The following is a 23418-nucleotide window of genomic DNA, read 5'->3' on the forward strand; positions in this document are numbered from 1 at the left end:
CACCTTGAAAATCTTTGTGAAAGTTAGTTATAACTTACTTATTACTCCATCCTTGTATATTTAATGTTATGTTGTGCTTTTACTTATACGTACAACTTTATTGTCATGAATAAAATGTTCCAATGTGCTGATCGTACTAGTGACATTCGCCATTTGCATTCATTTGTGTTGGTTACGAAGAACCCTCATTTCGACAGGAGCACCAATGCAGTGAATGTTTTTAAGTGTATTCTGTACAAAAAAAAGTAAGCTTGAAATTCAAGTAAATTTTGACCTTTGATAATCGCCAATAGTCATAGTCGCGACTATTTGCGTGGCGATTAGTCAACTACTAAAAAGGTCTATGTCGTGGAGCCTTAGTAACTACCGCCAAGAAAAGTAAGAAAAGCATCAGAAACAGATCACTGAACTTTCCAGCATAAATGATTCTCTACTAGAAACACTGTTCCAAAGGGCAAAAAAAAGTTTTTTAGTTTTCGAAAAGGACATTTAACCCAAAATAAGAAATTATTGAGTAACCATTACATAAAATCAATCTTGGGTAAATCGTTATTGGCATCTGATTTCAGAAACAAATGACCATGACTTGAACTCAAAATCTCTCTTTTTGACAAGAAAAATATTGCACTTTGTCCCACACATTGTTTTCTTAACCCAGTTGCATTATAAAGGGTACAATGGTGACAAGATTCAAATGACTTTCATATTATTGTCATAAAATGTTCCAATATGCATTAAGCCGTCAGCAATTTTGATTCTTAAATCCCTATTCAACAAATGAAAAACAACAAATCACACATGAAGGAATTTCTGTGGCAGAGCTGGCCAAATATGTTGTCTTTTTATTTCCCTGTCAGAGTATTCAAGGGTATTTTTCAAGGGTAGTAGTTCAAGTATAGAATATGTAATACTGCCAATAGGTGAAATAACAAAAAGGAATAATACATATCCACCCACTGATTCCTTTGCATTTAGTTTAGGCTTTATGTATTGATGACAGATATTTCTAGGGAAAACACATTGGTTGCCATCTCCTATCAAAGTGCATACTCACCGCGCTATGAACTCTACAATTGTACAGGGTGCATGTATTCATGTGTAATGTTGTAACACACTAGACCATGTAGAGTAGACTTTGATGTCTTCCCAAGCTTGTGGGTGAAACATCCAGCAATAAGACATGCATAATTATTGCATATATTCTTAGAACTACATGGCCAATCAGAAGAGCTGTTAGAAAAATGTGTGGGGTGCATAAGAACCTCACAGCCAATCAGAAAAGCTTTTGGAAAAATATGCGGAGTGCATAAATGTTGTTGAACTGCACTTGCGCACAGTGTCACATACTATGCGCTGTGCATTTGTGTCTTGCCGGATTTATTCATTTTTCTTGAAAGTGAGTGCATTGAATATTGGTAAAATTTTCTGACATTTTTAGTATTTTGTTCCGTATAAAAATTGCAGAAATTCTTCGTCATGTATGCAGATCCCATGTTGTTCTAGTGATTGGACACAATAATACACTTGTGCTAAATGTTGAAGCATCCAATGCACTTTCACACAATTTAAGTCCCATTGAAAAATACCCCACATGCAAACATGGAACCTGCAAAGGTTTTATATAATGAATTGTATATAGGTGAAGTAGAAGAAGATTTAAGTCAAGTTTAAAAGATTTAAATCCACTTTGATTCCTTTACTTGATTCCTTTATACTTTACTTTAGATTTGAAGTATTAGTTGTCAAAAATAGGCGTCTTTTTCAGGTCAATTGCACACAATTTATCATAATTACTTGTTATATAAAGTGCACAACCCTTTTGTTTCCATTTGACTATTTGTGTTGAATATGTAACAGGAATTGTTTACAACCTTTTAAGCTATCTTTAGGACTTCTTAACCCAATTTTTCATGATAAATAGGTTTTGCCACACACCTATCATGGAAGGTGTCTCATTCTCCATTAGCACTAATTTTCTTTTTCGATTATGATGTCATCAGAATTCATATGATTTATGGCTTCTATTCATTATGGGGCATGGTGAGTAATTTTGAAAGAACTTTGAAGAAATATTTTGCTGCTTCATACTGTCACACCGCTTGCCCATGAGTGGCGAACGCACACGCATTGCAGACAAACAGACACAATCAAGACTTGTGATTGGCTGATACGTCATGCCGCTTGCCACAACGGCAAGCGGTATGAAAGTATGACAAAGGCATTATTCTTTAACCTCAGTGACTGCTTGCGTGTGACGATTTTGTTGTCATAGCAAAAAATGTAGGTTTATCATCAAAGTCACGGTGATGTGGGTAACTGAATTATCGGTGTTTGTTAAATCAGCACTTAAATGTAACAAAATTAATTTATAAATGATAAATGCTATTACTTACTAGTACATTAAAGTACATTAACATGGTTACAGTATATATAAAAAGAATATCAAAATCATTTGAAATAAAACTAATTCTGTTTCTGTTTGTTTGTTTGAAAAGTAAAAAGCAGTAAATAGTAAACAATGAACATTTTGACAGAAATTGATAATGGGATTATGCAAACTGTACAATCAGTTCATATTTTTAACAAGAAAGATGATATATTTAGTCAGGTCAAGTAAAGGTATTTTGTGGAGCCTTTTTTCTCATGAATTATATAATTTGGTTTATTGAATTCACTTTTAAAAGGTCTTGCCCAGATAAAAGATATAGCAAATCCAATTTTAACTCTCGAAAACTGCAGTAAATTTTTGATGGCTCTAACTCTCAAGAATTGATTCAGACAATACAAACACTTCCTCCTATTATATTATGACTTTTGTTTTCAGAGCTTAGAAGTTGGTGTTGTGTTGAAGCTTCTGTTAAATTGTAAACTAAGATGGCTGCTACTGACTCCAATGGTTTGTAGTCAGAAGAATGAAGCAATTGTATTTTCTGCACTAGGGGACCCAGGGGCACCCACAATGTATGATCAGTCTGCCTTCAGCTCCAGATGACCACAACTTTTCCAACTGTTGCACTCTTGGCCAGTAGTGTAATTTTGTTTCTGGTTGCAGCATGATATCAAGAGCCGCCTTCCTCCAATCTCCCCTCTACCTGCAAGAAAGAAATCTTTAATATTACCATGAGAATATTATAAGAATGATGTGTGCCATCAGCTGGGTTTCCACCTTGCATGGAGGAACATTTCACTATTTACTGTTCTAGCATCTGGTAGCTTTTCTGAGCAGCAATTCTTAGTAACTGTTCATTTTCAAACTAGGATACAATGTATGTTTGGGAAAGCTGGTAGGTCCTGTAGAAAAAGAATACAAAAAGCAGGTTTCCAGTTCATGACCAGTAAACAATGTTTGACTTGAAACACAGCAGCTTCGTGGAAAACTGTTCTGTAAATACAGCCCATAGCCATGGGTTCAAATTTGAAGACAAAACAAAGAAATATGTAACCAATTGTGAGTATGTAACAGATGTTTCAATTCAGCATATGGGTAATGTGGGTAAATAAACAGATAGAACAATATCTTGAAGGTGTACATGAGGCCATTCGGCTTTTCTTCTATGGTGGTAAAATCCTTTGTAGAATTGCTACCCAGTAATAGTTGGGAATATGGAAATAAACAACTAATTGGAAGAATTGGGAGCTGAATACAGGTGTTGTATTTTTACCCTGTAGTTGACTTATAATCTGACTTTTTTTTTTATATTCTACCCAGGTATAGAGAACTGGATTAGTGAAACCCTAATGAAGTAAAGTATAATTAGACTGACTTGAGGCCAAAACGTCCAAATATATACCGACCCTGCAGCCTTTTATATGGTTACATTGTCTGGGTCATTGTATACACATTTTTACCAGATATTTTCAAAGCACACCCACAACAAAGTGTGCCTAAACACACATTTTGCAACATTTTTTTCCTTCAAATATTACCTCAAATGAGATTTTGTCTGCCTTCAATTCAACAAGACTACTGTGTTTTTTTCTTTCTTCTGGCCATGTATGTGAAAACTAAGTTGTGCCTGTCAGGGCTGAATAATTCAAATGGTCAAGTCTCCTGTACTGCTTAGGTTTAAATTAACACAGCAAATGGTGTTCGCCTAGTCATTCAAAGCAAGGACAAGATATAGTTTCCCACATTCAAAGTGAGGACATTTTGTGGACAAAATCCCAGTACTCGCTTTGTAAATGGGTGCACTGGATGACACTCTTTCTGTAGGGGGTATAGGGGAGGTATGGGCGATTTCCTCTTTGTACATGCTAGGCCTATTTAGAGATGAATGAAAAAATGTCTTTGATTTGAAGGTGTGAAACTCACTCTTGTCCTCGCTTTGAATGCCGGGACAGACACACAATACACACATGTGTATCACAAGTCCTCGCTTCGACTGCCCGCACACATAGGGGTGAACTGGGAGGTATTACTTCTGGGTGGCTCCAGTGCTCTGCCATTTCTCTATCAGGCAAACACAAAATGAAGATTCCATCCACACCATCCTATTCAGACCTCCAAAATAAACCATCATGTTCCTTGAGAGAAGCTTTCATCTTATATCATTAGCCAGTGTTACCCTGTTCTCCTCGCATCATTGCAAACCTGCCTTCATCAAGATCCCTTGCTTCCTTCTCGTATTATGCTCATCTATTAGCCACGTATCTGTTAACGAGCTACTAGTACTTCAATCTTATACTCTGGGAAAAATGTCCTGCCCATCTGGTGTTACATCTGTGATAGGGAGTATTAGTCAATTCATTGCCCAACCTACATAAGGAGCTACAAGAATATATGTACAGCTTGTGATTGATGTCATTAGTCCACTCATTAACTTGAGCTTGGTTTGAAATATGAGTTACTGATTGGATTTAATAGAAGGTTTATGCATGTCAAAGATGCTTGTTAATCCTTCTTTCAGTGTTAAAACATGGAAATAAGGATACCTGAGATTTTCAGTTCTTGCATTCTGCCCAGGCTTTTAAAAATTATTGTTTTAGTGCTTTTATTGAAAAACACAAATCTCAATTTTCAATTTTGGTGTGTAATGAAGAATAGACAAACTTTGAATTTTAGTTGAAAATGCTGCATTGGGCTATTCCAGAAAATAAGCGCACACCCCCTATAGAGGAGTAACTTTTCAAAGAAATGTCCGGATATCCAAGTCTGCTTTCTGAAAACGACTGGAATTCCAGTTGCCAATGTCACTCGATAAAGCTTGGAAATCCAATTAAATGAATCACGGAAATGTCCAAAATGAGCTCTCAAATTCAGGATTTCTGATTTCAAATTGAACATATGAATATGAAAATTTTCCTAATTGAATGAAATGACATGTTGTTTCACTCAAGACATTATTAGAGAACAGAAACTACTTATTTTAATGATAAAACTATTATTCAGATACTTTGATTTCAACTCCTTTAAAGCGAACATTGAGCTGCAGTGTGTTAACAGATTGTGTCCTGTAAGCATAAGCGTGAGCGTGAGCATTTTTCTCGTATTTACGTAGTTACATTGCCCCACTGCCAAGTGCAACAGGCATATATTGCCATGTTGATTGATGTACGGTATGATTGACATTAGGAGGCAAAACACTCATGTGAACCTACAAGTTTCTGGGTCAGGATACTAACTAAGCCTAACTCTTAAATGCACCAATATGTGAAGGCTAAGTTCTATGAAGGCAATCTGCTTCTGCACATACAAAATGACCTTTTATGTGCGGGGTATTAATAGGTTTCATGGTTTCTTGTAGGTTCGAGTATCCTCATTTGTGTAAAATTTGTTCAATGGATGTTGAGTATATAAGCTTATAGGCCTACCCTAGCTCTTAATGTGATGACTCAAGAACCCTCATGAGATGGCTCAAGTCCAGTGATGGCTAAAAGTTTAGTGACTAGGGTGTATGACATGGTGTATGGTTGTCATCACTCGGTGAAACACATTGCTAACCCTAACGTCTCCAACGTTTTTCCGTAATCTTCTTCCCTTCCATTCCCAAGTAGAAAGGGCATTAGGGTTTATTAAGAAACCTCTGCTTTCCCTTCATTAGGGCTTATACACTAGCCTTCCTTGAGGCTACAAAAGTGTACAGCACAAAAGACTGTAAGCGCAAGAATTCTGTATGATTCAGTTGCACATTCGTCCGAGCACACATATACACACAAAAACACTGAGCAGTGTTAACACATGGCATGCTATCCCCAGTCTTGTCCTCTACGTGGTATCTGTGGTTCAAAAGTGGACCAAAGAAAACCTCTTTTCTCTTCATCTTCTTTCTTCCTTTCTTCCATCCTTTATTGTTCCACTTCATCAGAAAGAGAATGGTTGGGGTTAATAAGGAGAAAACAGTCATTAAAATTACAATGCCCAAGTAAAAAAGAAAAACAGTTCTTGCATATTCGAAACTACCTACACCTTAAAAGAGAAAGTTAACAAGAATGTTGTCTGTTTTTGTGCAAATTGGGATAATATGGATTCTCAGTAGAGTAAAATGTGTCAAAACATAAACTAAAATACACTGTACTGTCAGTTGTATTTACCCAATTTATACGTAACGGATAAAAACTTGTAGTCACATATATACTGGGTTAAGAGATTCATATTCAACTTTTGGAGTGAGTAATTAAACTTTTAACAATCTTTAAATTTTCAAAAATCTTAGAAGTGATACCGCATGGGGCATGTATTCCAAATAAATAGGCCTACAGGAATTTCCCACTTCTCTGTAATAAATCTATATTGAGATTTTTAGTTATTCAGGATTTTTTACTCTTTTTGTTATTATTAATGCATTCTAGCAGTACAATTGAGCAATATTTTTGTGTTGCATTATTGAAGTTGGATCTTTTTGAAATTAGTAGAGTTTGAACATTAAGTACTCAATATATCATTATTCTTCACCCATGGAATGTAATTGACTGTGTGGGCTTGTATTATGCACAATTAATCTCACACTAGGCACGTTCAGACCTGAATTATTACTCGAGTTAAATTTTTTACAACCCGTGATAAGATACCACAAATATTTTCGTTAACTCGACTGATTGTCCATACGTAGCTTACCCGACCTTTAGCACGACTCGCTGACGTGAATTTACCACGCACCATTGTGTACCCAGGATAATTTCCGAAGTTGCGTGCAGTTTCTAAAAGTAATATGCAGTCCGATTGTAACCCAATTTCATTTGAGTAAAAATCGTAACGGAAAATGGATGTAAAATTGAAGCTCTTTTGAAAACGTGAGGCAAAACATTCTAAAAGAATTTTATTTAACAGTTGACAAAATATTTTGTCAAAATTGTTTGCCCAAATATAACGCTTTTAAAAACGTATTCATGATCTTTTTGCTATTAAAAGTTTTGTATAAACGCTTTTAAGAACATTTTGTGTTTGCTGGGTTTACTGTCCTACACTCATATCAGCGAAGAAAAAAACGTATTTCATCTAGTAGTTTTAGAGCAAGAACTGATTGAACGCCGATGGTTAATTTGTAGTAAGGTCAAATCTGGCAAAAAGGTCATGTTTACCTCGACTGTTACCTCTAGTGCAATCCACACGTGCATCTACCTCGACTGCTCCGGTCGGGTTAAGGATTTACCTCTGACTTTTTTCAGAGGTAAATCAGTCGGGTTAAGGTCGGGATAAGCTGCCCGACTCCTGTCCAGACGGGCACAAACTCGACCTTTATCACGAAGCTTCCCTAACTGGGCACTTTACTCGAGGTAAATACCCCTTTACTCGAGTTAACTACCCTACGTCTGAACACGGCTATTGTGAGTTATATTCAAAAGAACGTGATCAATCTATCAACTGAATGTTCCCCAATTGCACAATTTTTCAAAACAAATTGTTATGTTAATCTTCAGGGAACCTTAAACAATAATTAGGGGAGTTCTGTTTATTTTCTATGTCTTTTAATGCTTTTTGTAAAAGTGCATTTTAAGTATTCCTTTTGTTAAGGATTCTGACTGTTTACCCTACTTAAAGCTGGGGTATATAGTGACCTACAAATAGTGCTAAAGTTTGTTCGGCTTTTATAAGGTGGATATTATTTGGCTTTTGTTACTGCACGCATCAATAAGTCCCAACTCATGCTCGCATAAATTCACATAGTAAAGCGTGCACCAGTCACACATTACGCAATGCACAACTAGCGTAAGCATTGCGCCCAACTATGTGCATGCCATTCTATATCAATACACAGTGTCTTATTTTTCCACCAAACTTTAGCTAAGGTGTGTTTTAATTTTGTAGCATCCATTGGTGGGATTGCAGGCTTTGCTGTTTGAATTTTGCAGGGAGCTTTTAATCGCTCTCCTTGAGTGCTACAGGAGAGCACTAGGAGAGCATTTTTACTGTACTGTATATATGTGGTTATTATTGTTACACCAAAGGTAGGCGAGCAATAAAAAGCTCTTCTCGGCTTTATTTGAGGGAGTGATGGGGAGCAATTAGCTTGCATCATACTTTCATATTTCAATTTACAAAGGCATCATACTTCCATGTTTATGTTGCTAATCAAAGTGTATGCATGCAATATAGGAACAGCTTTTAACATATGACTGAAGCATATAGACCTATTTTCAAACTTCTTTATCAAAGAATCCTTTGGTGGAATAATTTTGCAATGGATTGTGGGAAGACCAACTCTTTTCTGGATGGACCGCATCTCATCATGGTATTCGGCTATGCGTGATGGTGCTGAATTCAACACAGGAAATTTAGTTATAAAATTGGATTGTGATGACAAGTGGGAAGGGTTGGAATCGGGGTGAACAATATTAATCTTAACCTAAAACAGATCCTGATCTGATCCTAACAAGGTTCGGAAGGAGATCTTTAATCTTTCTCAATTTCTGGCACGAAGCAGGGTTTAAAATTGCTGCAGGAGTCGGTCAAATTGAGGAAATTTATAGTTGATCTTGCTGAAAGGGTCAGTTGTGGATCCAATTGCAGAATGTCATGATTTATCATAAAGAAAAATAATGACTGTTGCATATCTCATAAATTGCCTGTGCATGCATTTCTAATCTTAACTTAAACAAAGACCTTTACAATCCTAGGGCCTAAGTCTGTATGACTGGTGGTTTTCTTCCCAAGCTGTGCTAATGCTATTAATAGTCAGATTGCCTTAAGTACAGCTGAGGGGCACTTGTCAAATCTTAAAGCCATTACCACTTACCAAAATCTCATAGTTTTTTGTGTCTTTTAGTTCTCAAAGAAAGGATATTTCAGCACACACACACACACAAACCAATGTATTAAACATCAAATCATTTCTGCTCAAAATGTCTAGTTGCTTACATTGTATAATACTACAGGTACAACCCAATTACTGTTAAATTGATGTCCTAATTTTGTAACAAAATGGACATTATACCTCATCGCACTCTAATTGGCTTCCTGTGTAGAAAGACTGCAGGATCTTGAGTCATACTGGTGCTGCTCCATCGATTTTATTTAAAGGAAAATCTTGGATGACATTAAATGCTTATTTCGTTTCACAGTGCAACTCCCCTGCATAGTTTCATATTGTTTACAAGTTATTTAAAACATTTTGCTTGTTTTTGACATAATATATAAAGTGTGCTGAAAATAATCCAGTTTTTTCCACTCCAAACTTTTCCGGAACATGAGTGCATGACGTTCCGAGCATGAAGCATGAAGTCCTGGCTTCATGTGTTGTTTGATGTATAATATAGGTCAGTAGGTCATGACCTAGATTAATGTGACCTCCGGCCAAATCCACCGAAATTTCATCTAGACTCCAACAAGATCTATTTCGGGTATCCAGCTGCATGTATAAATAAGCAGGAGGAGGAAACAATAGGGGTTATGATTGGAGACGAAAAACAGACCTTGGTTTTCGTTTTTGAAATTCAGGGGTCACTTGCAGGATAGTTTACACTGTGTGTTGTATGGTATCACACCATGGGTATTTTTAGATCACCTTTCAAATTGAAGATAATAGAATTTTTTGTTTCCATTGTTTTATGCATCTAAAAATTATTATTGATCGTGCGGTGCTAAATAGTAATAAACATTTTTATTGTAGAATTAATTTGAATACAGGGATTATGGGTAGTTTTGTTTCCATTTTTGTGAGATGTGGGTTTAAAAAGTCAAAAGGTAGCGTTGAAAAGGTAAGAGGGTCATACTAAATGGGTCAGGTGGTAGGAATGGCACTGTGAGCAAGTGCCAATTTGCTAATAAACATGGGATAAAATATGCCTGTTTGTATTATTATTAGTGTACATTTGTCTTAAATGCAGCACAATAATTTCTTGGTAAAGAGAGCAATAAATAAAGCAGTGTAAATTTGGCCACTAAGCAATTAGGGCAATGTCTTATCCAGAGAGGAACAATTTATTCATTTGTTTGAAATGTGTGTGTCAGAAAATACTCTCATATTTATATTTTCCAATTTATGTCAATATGTAGGACACAAAATTGATTCCTAGAATAAGGTTCACAGTAAGTGCTGTAGAGTCAGAACACATGTAGGTATCCAATAGAGTAAAAATAATGAAAACTTAATGTTTTCCTGTTCAATTCACATAAGTCGCAATGAATTATTGTGCAACTTTCATTTTGCAAAATAAACTTTAAAAACAGTCCAACACAGACGCAAAATCTGTGAATGTTACCAGAAACCATCAAAATGGACAACAGACAACTATATACAGCTTGTTTTCAGCTGAAACTTGGAAAACAAATTGCTTAATGTTTCATGAGACATGATGGTTTTGTACGGGTGTTTTAATGTCATAGAGTCTTTACATTTCACTTAAAGTGCTTTGATGTTCGTGATAATAGAAAGTGGGGGAGGGGTGAAATCTTGGATAACAAAATATTCCTTAAGGGGGTTGCAGGGGAACATTATTTTAACTAAGTGCATTAGCATTTGAATGACTCGTCAACAATCTTTATGTTCAGTCTTTAGGGGAGTTCACAACATTACAAGAGTAATTTAGGGAGTGGGCGGACATGGTTCACATCTATTGAATGGGTGTCTTCATGTGATCTCTTACCTCCAATGACAGGTGAAATTGATAGAGCCAAAACTGGATTGATTAGCTCAGGGCTAAAACACAATTATTACCTTCAAGCAGCAGCAGATGGCTTTCTGTCAACCTCAAGAAAAACATATTTCTGGTTCAAAGGCAGGCAAACTCATAGATTTGGGTACTTCATTTGGGGTACTTCAATGGATTTTTTTCAAGCCACAGGGTTTGGGTAGGTCCAATAGGCATGAGAATTTGCATGCTTTTGCCTGAATACAGGCAGTTTTATTGTCCAAATTTACAAATTTTTATCATATTTTTCAGCCTGTTTTGGGCCTTCACTTGCTTTTTCAGGCAGTTTCAAAAAGGTTATTCTCATGCCTGGTCCAAGGGTGGATGTTCTTTGTGCAAGGTGGCTACAGAGATGTCCTGCTGAAAAGGGTTGTAATTGTATTTTAAGGTTCTCTGGTATAACATTTGGTTGCAAAAGAGCAGAAAACTGGTTTCAGTAGGTAAGGGAAAATAACTGGAAATTTTTATATTTTGTTCTTTTTGAATTTGATCACAATTTGTGTAAATTTAACAAGTTAGCAATTATGAAACAAGCTGAAACAGGAACAATAATGACTCAATTTTCATTACTGGGTGAAATAAGTTGTGATATTTCCGAAGTAAATCAATTGCTTGTTGAAAGTCTGTGTTATAGCAGGCAAACAACTTGTGACAGAGATCTGTTCTCTCAAGAGAAGTCAGGATTAAGATTAATCTATATATTATGAGAATAACAAGAAAATATATTGTTATTGAAGAATAACATCCATATGGGGTTCAAGGGCAGTCACGTAATGGAATTGAACTTTTAAAGTACAACAACACAACAAATAGTAAACAAACTTTGTTTAGAGTGGTGCTATGGTGTTGTGTAGGCATGGTAGGCCTGGTATAATTCGGATTTCTTCTGCAAATTAAACTAAATACCTGTATCAATATGTCGGCCTAAACCCCAAACATTTTGCCGCACATTTGATAGTTTCTTTGATGAAAAACAGTCCTATTTCTGTAAGTTGCCGCACATAATGATAGTTTCTTTGGTGAAAAAACATAATTTTAACGAGTAAATGTGGCAATGACTGATTATTGAGCAAATATACTGATTCATATCTCAAAGTGACATAGGGATTAATTTATCAAGCTATAATAGTAATACTAATAATGAAATACATATGCCACACTGAACTGAATGCATAAAAAGTTGGAGAGTGACCCATATTTTCAGGATTTTCATTTTTGATTTGATTTTAGATGTAATTATCCATTGTGCCATTTCTACCAACCCATCCGGCCATTAAATTTCCAGCTATGGCTAAGCCTTAATGAAAAACCACCAACATATATATTAAAGCTAGAGAAACAAAGAAACAGTAAGGTGACGTTATTGCATGTATTTTCCCATTTTAACAATGTTGCAAAACTTGCCTTTCTCTTGTCTGCTGCCATTTTCCGCTCAAGTGAATAGAAAAATCCCAAGTGAAACGTCAAACTATATAGGCCTACTGGCTTGATAAAGTCAAACTATATAGGCCTACTGGCTTGATAAAGTCAAACTATATAGGCCTACTGGCTTGATAAAGTCAAACTATATAGGCCTACTGGCTTGATAAAGTCAAACTATATAGGCCTACTGGCTTGATAAAGTCAAACTATATAGGCCTACTGGCTTGATAAAGTCAAACTATATAGGCCTACTGGCTTGATAAAGTCAAACTATATAGGCCTACTGGCTTGATAAAGTCAAACTATATAGGCCTACTGGCTTGATAAAGTCAAACTATATATAGGCCTACTGGCTTGATAAAGTCAAACTATATAGGCCTACTGGCTTGATAAAGTCAAACTATATAGGCCTACTGGCTTGATAAAGTCAAACTATATAGGCCTACTGGCTTGATAAAGTCAAACTATATAGGCCTACTGGCTTGATAAAGTCAAACTATATAGGCCTACTGGCTTGATAAAGTATTGAGGGTCTAGCAGCTTCATGTCTTTATCTTTTCATGGAATATTGGGAATGCATTCATATAGATACCTGACTTAGGGACAGACTTCCCTTGATTAAATAAAGGTTTGCCTTTAAGTTCAGCAAGTATATAACAAAATATTTAAATGTCCATATTTTGCACTGACACTCTATTCTGCCTACTTTTTAAAGATGTATGCTACATTCACAACAACAATCATCTTTATTTTCACATATTCAGGGCTTCACATGTCCCCATACCAAGTTTAGCTATATATTTTTGTGAAAGATTGTGTGGAGCCTCGCATATTCTTCATGTGGCTGTAAGCATGATGGCCTGCAGAGGTGACCAAGTAAATGCTTTTATTAACACGATTAAGGAGAAACTTAAGACATTTTCTAAAGTTTTAGAAATCATTTTGCTGCTTAAGTGAATCCCTTGCAAATTGAGGGGACATCTTTATAAAAGTGTTTTTTATAAACAAGGCCACAAGAGATTTGAAAAATGGGGGGAAATTGACAAAGGTGGTTAAGAATGATAGAGATTTACAACTACTCCCTTCCCAAGCCAATATTGATATGCATGAAGGACATCAAGTTTGTGACAGCATTTGGGAGTAAGGAATTTACAGTGCCCTGAGCTGAGTGGAAATCAAAGGGTTTGCTCCCAAATTTATGACAGGTGTGAGGAGGGGGTTGCAGTGTGGGGGAGAAGGTATGATATCACCATTGTTTTAACACATTCTTTTGTGTAGCCTTGAGGAAATAGCATATTTGTTTTATGTAAGAATGACCTTTTGTTCTAAACGGATGGTACAGTATACCGTTTCTATAAACAGGTACATCTACAGGTGTATTCAAAGTGCTTCCTATGAATTCCACATCATTCCGCAGAGTAAAATGAATATAAACAGATTAAGCTAAATCTTACCTAGTAACCACAAAAATGTTTTCAAGTGCATAAACATGTTTTGGTTGTAGTCAAATTTAAATGGCCATGAAAATATTTTGAAACATTTTATATGAAAAAACACCACAAAAACATTAAAACATTATTGTAAAATATTTTGGCAAACATTTTTGCAAGATAGTTTGTTATCAATTACATAACATTATCCATGTTTTGGAATGTTATTAAAACATTTTTTTACCCTTTATATAACCTGATAGTTAAACATTTTCTATCAATCCTTTTGTGTTTGCTGGGTACCTGTACACAATCTCAACAATAGCTTGAAAACCTTGTAACCAAGTGAGTGCAATCTTCAGATTTGTTGTGAAAAACTGTCACTGCTAAATGTCCAAAAATAAAATCAATTTTATGATTGACCCTGATTGTGAACGCAAAAAATTATTTAAAAAATAGATACTTGATCATCTTTCGCACCAGTCTATTCAATTTGTTTCCATCAATAGACCGGTGTGAAACAGCAAGACCTGAAAGATCACATTTCACCTGGTCTTATCCCCATATATCCCAGCGCAGAAAGTGAACACCAGAAATATTTTGCCCAAGTATTGCCCCATATCTGCAGACCAATTTGAGGTTTGTATTCATCAGCTGACGTTTCTCATTTGGCATCAAGTCAGCGCAGTTACAGACTTGCATGTCCAACAACAGGAGGGATCACGGATGAAGATAGCAGTTGCCAATCAGACCCCGTAGTGACATCTTTGCACCGCTTGTTACATGTTTCACTCGATTGGTCGCTTAAGGTGATGCCAACCAAAATGCCATCAAAGTGATGTTAGGTTTCTTGAAATTCAGTATTGTATTGTGAGAATTCTCTTATGTTTGTTCTACAAATGAGGCTTTAAGCAAAGCTAAAAAGATTGCATACATTTGCATAGAGTGAGAGATTGGTCAAAATATAGACTTTAGGTGTGACTAAAAAAGACCCATTTCCAGCAGCAAGTCCAATTGAAATCTTTTAAAAAAATTTTACTTTTGATGTAAAAATGTGGGGGCATTTCCTTTAAGATGTGCATAATGATTAAAAATCTTCTTTGCATGAAAAATATGCAAAAAGTGGGAAAAATGCAAGAAAACCTTTGCACAAGATGTGAACTGGGTGAGTATCACCGTAAGCGCTGTGATTTGAGTGATTGTTGTCTTGCTTACATGACAGCTTTAGAAACCTGCCTGTCATGTTTGGTTCTTGCTGGTCTGCATGGGATGAGTTTGCATTGCTGATTAAAGCTTTCACACATACTTTTACCTGCAGGCGGCTTGCTAAAGATCAGTTACAGAAAGAGCAGGGTGTGTGGTTTTTGGGGGTGGCTTGTGACATCTGGGAAAAATAGGATTTTTTACCTCAAAAGTTATATTTTGATATAGTTGATTTTTCATAACATTCATTAGTTTGGTCTGTTGGTGTCAACATGTGGTAAAAACCATTTTTTTTTAAACTAGTGGAGCTCAAGATAGAGAGTTGACTGCTACCCTTATACCATGTATATTGCCAATACTGTCATTAATGCTAGGCAAAAAAGTGTATTTGATTTGTCAAAACAAGGTGCACACCATTCCACATTTTCTGAGTACAAAATAATGTTCAAATAATTGCAAAAAAGGTTTCAAATTGTGAAATAAATTAACACCAAATGCAATCTGAAGCTTTCCAAAACAATGAACAAAACTATTTTTAAAGGTAAAAATCAAGCATTTTACATGCCCTTTCCTCTAAAATAGTTACACGTTATAGAAATGACACACCCACAAAACAAGTCGTTCATGTTGATGGTCTTGCGGGTATCTCTTTCAATGTGATCTGGTTGTGATAATTGATGGTATGCTCTTCAGCACGTACCAACGTTTCACGGCGGCAAGTTTGTTTTTTTTTGCCCCCTCCCCTTCCCTCAACACAGCATGGTATGTAAAGACCTTGCGAAAAGTAAACCAGCCCGATGCGTGCAGCCCTATCACTTTTTTAAAAAAGGTCTGTACACAGGTAAAAGTTGACAAGTTCAGATGAGATGTGATTGTGAACTGTTGTTGGAATTTGTTGTACCCCCCAGTTCTCACTCTGCAATATTCACATACTTTCTCATCAGGGGCAAAGAGCTAAAGAGGAAACAACTGCACTATATAGTCTATATATCTACCTTGAGTCACTGGTACTAGCTTTGAAGTTCAGCCATGTGCTGCGTTGGCTTAGCGTGTTTTCTTGCGTGTACATATGCGGCATGTTGATCGCACGCGTAAAAGTATGTATACGCACCCGAAGTAATGGACATGAACGCAGAATATGCTGAACTTCAAAGCTAGTGCCGGTGACTTGAGGTTGATACATAGACTATACCACATCACAGCTGAGTAGATAATTTAGGTTGGTTTCGCAAATGTGATGAATGTGTAAGGAAAGAGGACCCAGGTACAAACATGCCTAGCATTTCATCAGTGGTTTAATCATGAAAGGTAGACCAGCATGCAAACACTGATACCTGTACCTTTGTGAAATATAGGCTAGAGATTCCAGTCTCTTGTCAGTTGTTCACTGTTGTTGATTTCTATGTGGCTAAACCCAGTAGGCCTCAGTGAAGATCTTGGATCTATGGCCTCTATCAGTGAGTTTCGTTTACACATGTTGTGATAGGTTAGGTGATAGCGGTTCTTTGGATGAGAAAATGAGGAGAGGATATTGAAGATGCTAACAGCTGTCTACAACAGCTGGTCCTCTCTGCCATCAGTTTCCTCTTGGACACAACACTTACAAGTCACACTAGTATTTTGAAGTAATAATAATAGTAATAATAACACAACATTTATATAGCCCCAATGCATAGGTGTGTCTAGGCGCTTTGCAAGATAAAAAGACCAAAACAATTAGAATGTACTTCAAGAAAGACATTTTTGTTGTTGTCAATGTTGTTGCTATTGTCATTTATTAAGCTTACATGATAAATGTTTACCTTTTAGATTTGTCTTGAAGAAAACAAAGCAAAGAGAAAACTGAACAGCGATAACTCTCATGTGAAAATAAAAAAGGTTCATTGCAATATGTAAAAAGGTTCAAAAGATTAAATTAACCGAAGCAAATTAGATATCAAGTGCAGAATATTTTCAAATGTTTAATCAAGTTAAGTTCAACTGGCAGATATGTACCTGGGATTTATACAACTTGGGTTTTTTTTGTATTAATATTTTCTAGAAACAATCTTTTAAATCAATTTAATTACTGACTATATTGTGTTTTTGTACTTTGATGATAGTCATCCCGATATGCTGTTTATATGGTGCAGAGTAACTTGAGCAGAATAATTTGTTGAGTTTCATTCATAGAGGCAAGATTGTCAGATAATCTTGAAGTTTTGATATTTTTAGTGAAGAGGTTTTATTGTGAACGAAAGTGACTCATTTGTGAAATTAAATTACTTTTGGTCGAAAATACAGATATTGATGACATTTCAGGAAGAGTGATAAGGGAACAAGTGTGGGAAATTGAAAATAAACTTTGAAATGTGTCTAGCATAAATTGAACCAGATGCTATCATGTTCATTTGGGTTGTTTTTAAATACATAAAATTATTGCTTGAAGCTGATCATCACAAGTCCCGAAGAAGGGTTAGATGAAGAAAAGCAAAGATAGCAAAGAATGTAAAATTAATCACTTCATGTGCCCTTCAAAAAGGTACCATCCACATTAATTAACTCCCCAACTTTTAACTCTCAGATTGCGCAGAGCTCAAGTTGAATGTTGGCCTCTTTTTTACTTGGCTCATTCTCGCTGAGCTTCAGCTGTGAAAAACCAGTTCATTGCTGAGTCAAGGTTATGCCTTGTGTAAGGTAATCTGCTTTTTGCCCATTTATCTACAATTGGTAAAACAGAGTGCTGAATTCTACGGATATTTTAAGTATAACTAGTCACAAGCACATGTTTGTTTCCTGTATTTTTACATTGATTTTGTTTTAATTGCAGCATCAGTATTTCAGAAACAATTGTCATTTGTATGTGCCTTCATTAAATAGTTACTCCTAATTGTAATGCAATGCAATGTTAGTAGTTTCAACTGAGCTGTGCACAAGTAGAATGTGTACATCACACAAATCTAGTTAAATGATAGGGTCCGCAGGGTGGTGTGATTACTGCATATTGTTTGTTTGTCTGTCTAATGATAAACAACTTATTTCAAAGGTATTGATGCTATATGAGTAACCGAAGAAGCATCAAAATTCAGGTAACAAAGTATCTGTTTTAACTGGTTTTACAAGCACTGTTTTAGAGTTGCTTTACTCAAAGAGGTGAAAAGGGAATGAAGTGTCTTTTGAGTGTACTCTTTGTTTGTTGGTTTACTGTTTTTTGGCTTCTTGTAGCCAGCTTAAGCTTATACATGTATGTAGGGAGCCAACATCGATTCAAATGTGAAAAGTTCACCATTCCTGCAGCTTTGTTGGAAAAAGTCCAATGTCAGTGCTCAATAGAATGGATTGCTTTACTTTGCAGCTTCAGAGTAACTTAAGTGAGACAGGGTAAACATTGTTAATGTGATAGGCTTTACACATTAATGTAGTGTAGTACCTGCTTGATGGCTGGGGAAACACCAAACCCATGCCTGTTTCCTGGAACCTCACCTTTAGGCTGTAAAAGTTTGTAGCCATGCCATGAGCTGGCAACATGTCCTATCCTGTAGGCCTATATTTCTAAACCACGAATATGAGGGAAGTCATAAATTAGTCTTGAGATAAGAGCAATGGAAAGAAAATGTTGCTCTCTTTGTTGGAAAATTGACTGAATTTTTTAAAGATATTAATATTTAGGCTCTAACTATTTCAGTTTCCATGGTTGATGGGTTTTTGATTATAATATTATAAGGCACATTTTTCCGCACTTGATTCTTTAATATCGTCTTTCATGGTAATGGGAGGCACTGGGTTTTTTTAAGTGCACTTTGCTATTAGTCTTTGCACAATGGTGTTTTGTTCACTTTATAATGCCAATAATCGTCAAAGAAAAGAATGAGACAACCTCTCGCGGACTACCTGATAACGCTGTCCATAAATGCAACAAGCTGGATGCTATATACAGTAAAATTACTATAGGAACATAACATAGTACTACAAACCTTAGCATAGTCTAGTTCTAGATCAGGCGGTAGAAGATCTGAACTCATCTTCACCCGTTTGCCCCGGTTGAGGAACTGACACCACCAATTGTAAACTTAACCGACATTTTGGTGATGGATAATCCAACACCACCTGCACCTACAGCTGTTCTTACTGGACCAAGATCATGATTGGCAAAGTATGAGTGATGGAAATGGGAGGTTTCATCCCCAAATTCTCAAGGACTGCGCACTCAGCAAAAAGAGAAGGAAGAGAATGAGGGAAATAAGCCAAAGAAGAGAAAGGAAGAAAGGAGGCAATGCAGGCAGGGACAGGGATGTCAATGTTTTTATGAACTTCAAGCTAGAATAAAGAGTGGTAAGTAAATCCTTACCTTTCTAACCACAAATGGCATGTGTGAAGAAAATTTTGAAAAATGCATGGTGGTGTGTTTTAACCTTCTACCTCTTTCTCTCTGAAGTCTTTTATGGTGAAGGCATGTCTCTTTCTGTAGTACATTCTGTTAAATGGACAATGACAATATATAGATGGTTATAGCTACTGACACTTGGGGGCTAAGCATGTAAGTTGGCAGAGAGTGGGGTTCAATCGTTCAATCCAGGGGCATACCTGCATGCAGGGACACAGGGTGAACAAACAGGCATAGAGCCAGGCAGCCAGCCCAGGCAGCATGCTCATCGTGGTTCCCTCTCCCTCCCTCTAATTCTATTCCGTGTTATTCCTTAATCAACTCCCATGCTTGAGCTACTCACATGTTTGACATGTCTTTCCCGTTCTTGTTATTCAAATTACAAGTAAACAGTTTTGACTGACATATCATAGGCACGCATCAACCGTATACACACACTCTCACACACATCTACCGGATCACCCAAATTGTATGGATATTTTCAGGAAGATGATCGTTTTATGTGTTTCTGTGGAATGTGTTACAAGTGTGATGTGAAAATATATTGATCATTCAGAAATTCTTCAACAGATATTAATGTACAAAGGATTCATGTATTTACAACATGAAACAAAAGAAATGCGATAAAAGTGAAAATTTAAACCTTCAAAAAAATAATAATTTCAAAGGAATTTCCAACAACAGACAGGTATGACACAGTGCGTGACTCTACCTGGTGATGGTTAAAGGTCATTAGTTCAAATCCCAGCTCTGTACCCCTTGTTAATTATCTGGCTAATGGAACGAATACCATTGTAACTGGTCATCTTCACATCTCAAAAGAGCAATGCATTACAGAGTCGCAGTTGCTCATTGACAACCCAGACCATGGCCTTTGAATCTCAATGTATTTCATTTCCATTTTATGTTTTCCAACTGCCAACCATTTTTCATTCATGCTTAATATACTAATAATAGCTTTTAATTGATTATTTATTTATTTTTAGTTAATTGCCATAATCATAGCTAGTTTTTCCAAGATTTGGACCAATTTCTGCCAAGTGTATTATAATTACTTCATGTGCCATTAGTGTTGCATTGTTTCATGGATGCTCAATCTTCATAAATTTCCCATTTTTGTGTTTGTTCTTTGCAGCCGACCAGAAACCTCCTTCTTGTGGTTCACATCACCGTGGAAGACCTTGAAATATATCATCTGGAACAACTACAAGTGGTACATCATCGGCTTCCTCCTCCTTCTCCTCCTCATCGCATTCATTGTTCTACTGCTCTACAGTGTCCCAGGAGAAATCACCAAAAAGATCTTTGGAAGTTTTTAAATAGATTAGCACCAAATATGTACTTTTGTATTATGTTTATTTTTTTCACCCGTAAGATACTTAACTTTATGCAACAATATGGTAACAAGAAGATGACAAATATGGAGGAAAAAATCATTTATTTAGTGTTACCATGGTTACCAGCATAATCTTTTCCTGACAGATGTATGTAAAACAGAGAAGAAACCATCGCATTGATAGGTTGAATGAAGTGGGAAGTTTTCTCCACAATGAAATGTTGTAGCTTGTATAGTATGACTACTAGGCCTATTCATGTTTTGAATTATTTGTAGAAGGGGAAATTATTAAATTCTGTTTTTGATTAACATGGATATGGAAAATACTATAACAGATATGACAGATATGAAATGTTTGAATTGACAGGATGTTATCCTCTATGAAGTGGCCCTGAATCGGATCAAAAAGTAAACAGACCAATGAAGGATTTTGGCTGTTTCCAAAATGTAGGAGTAAGCCAAACAAATTGAGAGGAACATTTTTGAGGGCATAGGTGAATGTTAAAATACTTACCATTGAGTTGATATCTGTCAGTGTTCTGTAGTAAGTGTGCCTTATATTTAAACCAGCTGAGAAGAATAGATTCAATCATAAAAATGACCAGCTGCTTTATGTAGGCCTTTGTGTATGTGCAGGTCCTTAAAAGGTTGATATTATGAAGTTCTAATTGATGATAAATATATCATAAAAATATGATAAGACAAATTCAATTTATATATGATTGAATTCCATATATTGCTAATACAGGTGTTTATTCCTAGGCACAGGTCAACAGACTAACCACTACAACATTTAAAATTGTCAACTTTGCCAGTTCAGAGTATATTAAAAATTAGAAATGCCAAAACAAATGTTGGGGAATATTTTGTGAAAAACATTTTTTTTGTAAATGACAACCAGATTATTTGAATGGTTGAATTGAATAGAATTGCATTTGGTGTAGGCGGTGATTGTTGGTTCATACGATTTGGGATTTGTAATGGGCAAATTATTTTGAGAAACAGACATTAAGACTTTCCCACATGACTCGTTTACTGTTCTCAACATATAAAAGTGTAAACATATAAAATTGCGTGGTACATTACTTGATGTTTTAAAGATGTGCCCCAAATATAGTCAACTTCAACATGTTGATGGCCAGTGAAATCAAAATCTACAAGGCATTTTTCTGATGGCTATTGATTAATGCTGGTTTCATACTTCTTTGCTGCTGAGTGGTGTGATGCTTCATCATGCTGCTTACTTGTTTTCTGTAAGCGTAGCGGCATGAATATGAAAGCCAATGTTGCCGCTCAGCATCGCGAAAAATTTCCCGTTCTCATACGTCAGAGCAGCGCCAATCCCAAGTTCACTTGAATTCAACTCATAGCGATGCTGCAATTTGTGCAAAGCGGTGGAGTGATCGGTATATCGCTCGTCACCGCTGGTGTTTCTGGTGCGACTGCGCAGTGAAGCAAAATCGTTGTCAGAGCAGCAAAGCGGCAAGCCGCAGGAAAGTATGAAACCTGAAAGCGGCCTTTTGGCCAGTATGGTAGGTGAAACTCACCTGCCATGCCTGCTAGCCAACTTTCTTTCTGCGTTTATGTAGCAAGCTCAGTAAAAAAGGTACCTGTAATCATGCAAGTGACATTTTGGAGAAATAATTACATGCAAGCTAATTCTGGATGTTTATCTATTTTTGTAAAAGAACAGTAATTAACATAGAAGTAACTAAAAACATTTAAATTATGTAGTCTATAATGCATTTTATTATGCACATTAAACTAAATTTTGTAGCGATATGTGTAGTTGTTGGATATGAAACAAATGCAGTATACATTTTATTTAAATATTATCAGGAATATACTGGTATCTACAATAAAATAATTATCATTTTAGGATTTGATAGAATAATGAAATTGTTCTGTAACTTATTTTTGAAAACATAAATACTTCAAAAGTTTTCACTGTCAGTGATCATGGTGATCCCTTGTTCTTGTAAGAACCAAAAAGGATTGAAAATGTAAAGAGTCAAATTAATGAATTTCAAGAACCCTTAGTGCCTATTATACAAACAGAGAGTGAACAAAGAAATTGGTAGAGACCGTGGTTGCAATGATAATTATTATTAACATGTTGCTAACAATAAGATGGACTATGTATTGATGAAATAAACCTAGTAATCACATCATCAATTGCATCATTTTGTGTTATTTCTGTTGATTATGTATATAAGTAATGTTTTTGGTACACTTGAGCATGGTAAATTGTAAAATATTATTTAATATACAATATGTATTTTGTAGGTGTATTTTTTGTCTTATTAATTTTACCAGATTTAGAAGTTTGCACATTTTAGTTTTTTGATGGAAATTTAAAAAAAAATGTGTTCTTACATGTAGAATCAAATTAGCCGTACACTATAATATCAAAATTTTCACTACTTGCACGGTTCCGCCATTATGCACAATGTGCGAGGATAGCCTTGAACTGGCAGCACACATGAATGAACCAAACCAGTAATATTACATTGTGTGTAAAGTTATGTAATTATTCCTTTCATGTGATGTCAGTTTGAGGCTCTCCTTGCACATAGTACATAATGGCGGAACCGTGC

General features: G+C 35.9%; 1 protein-coding gene across 1 annotated transcript in view; it reads left to right on the top strand.

Moving 5' to 3' along the window:
- Positions 1 to 22992, top strand: part of LOC140152073 (myoferlin-like) — a 177085-nt gene extending 154093 nt beyond the window's left edge. The window contains 1 exon segment of the mRNA XM_072174374.1: positions 20621 to 22992. Coding sequence (XP_072030475.1) covers positions 20621 to 20804 — 184 coding nt within the window. The 3' untranslated portion in view covers positions 20805 to 22992.
- The last annotated feature ends 426 nt before the right edge of the window (positions 22993 to 23418 follow it).

The sequence above is a fragment of the Amphiura filiformis genome, chromosome 1 (assembly GCF_039555335.1).
Source record: "Amphiura filiformis chromosome 1, Afil_fr2py, whole genome shotgun sequence".
Lineage (NCBI taxonomy): Eukaryota > Metazoa > Echinodermata > Ophiuroidea > Amphilepidida > Amphiuridae > Amphiura > Amphiura filiformis.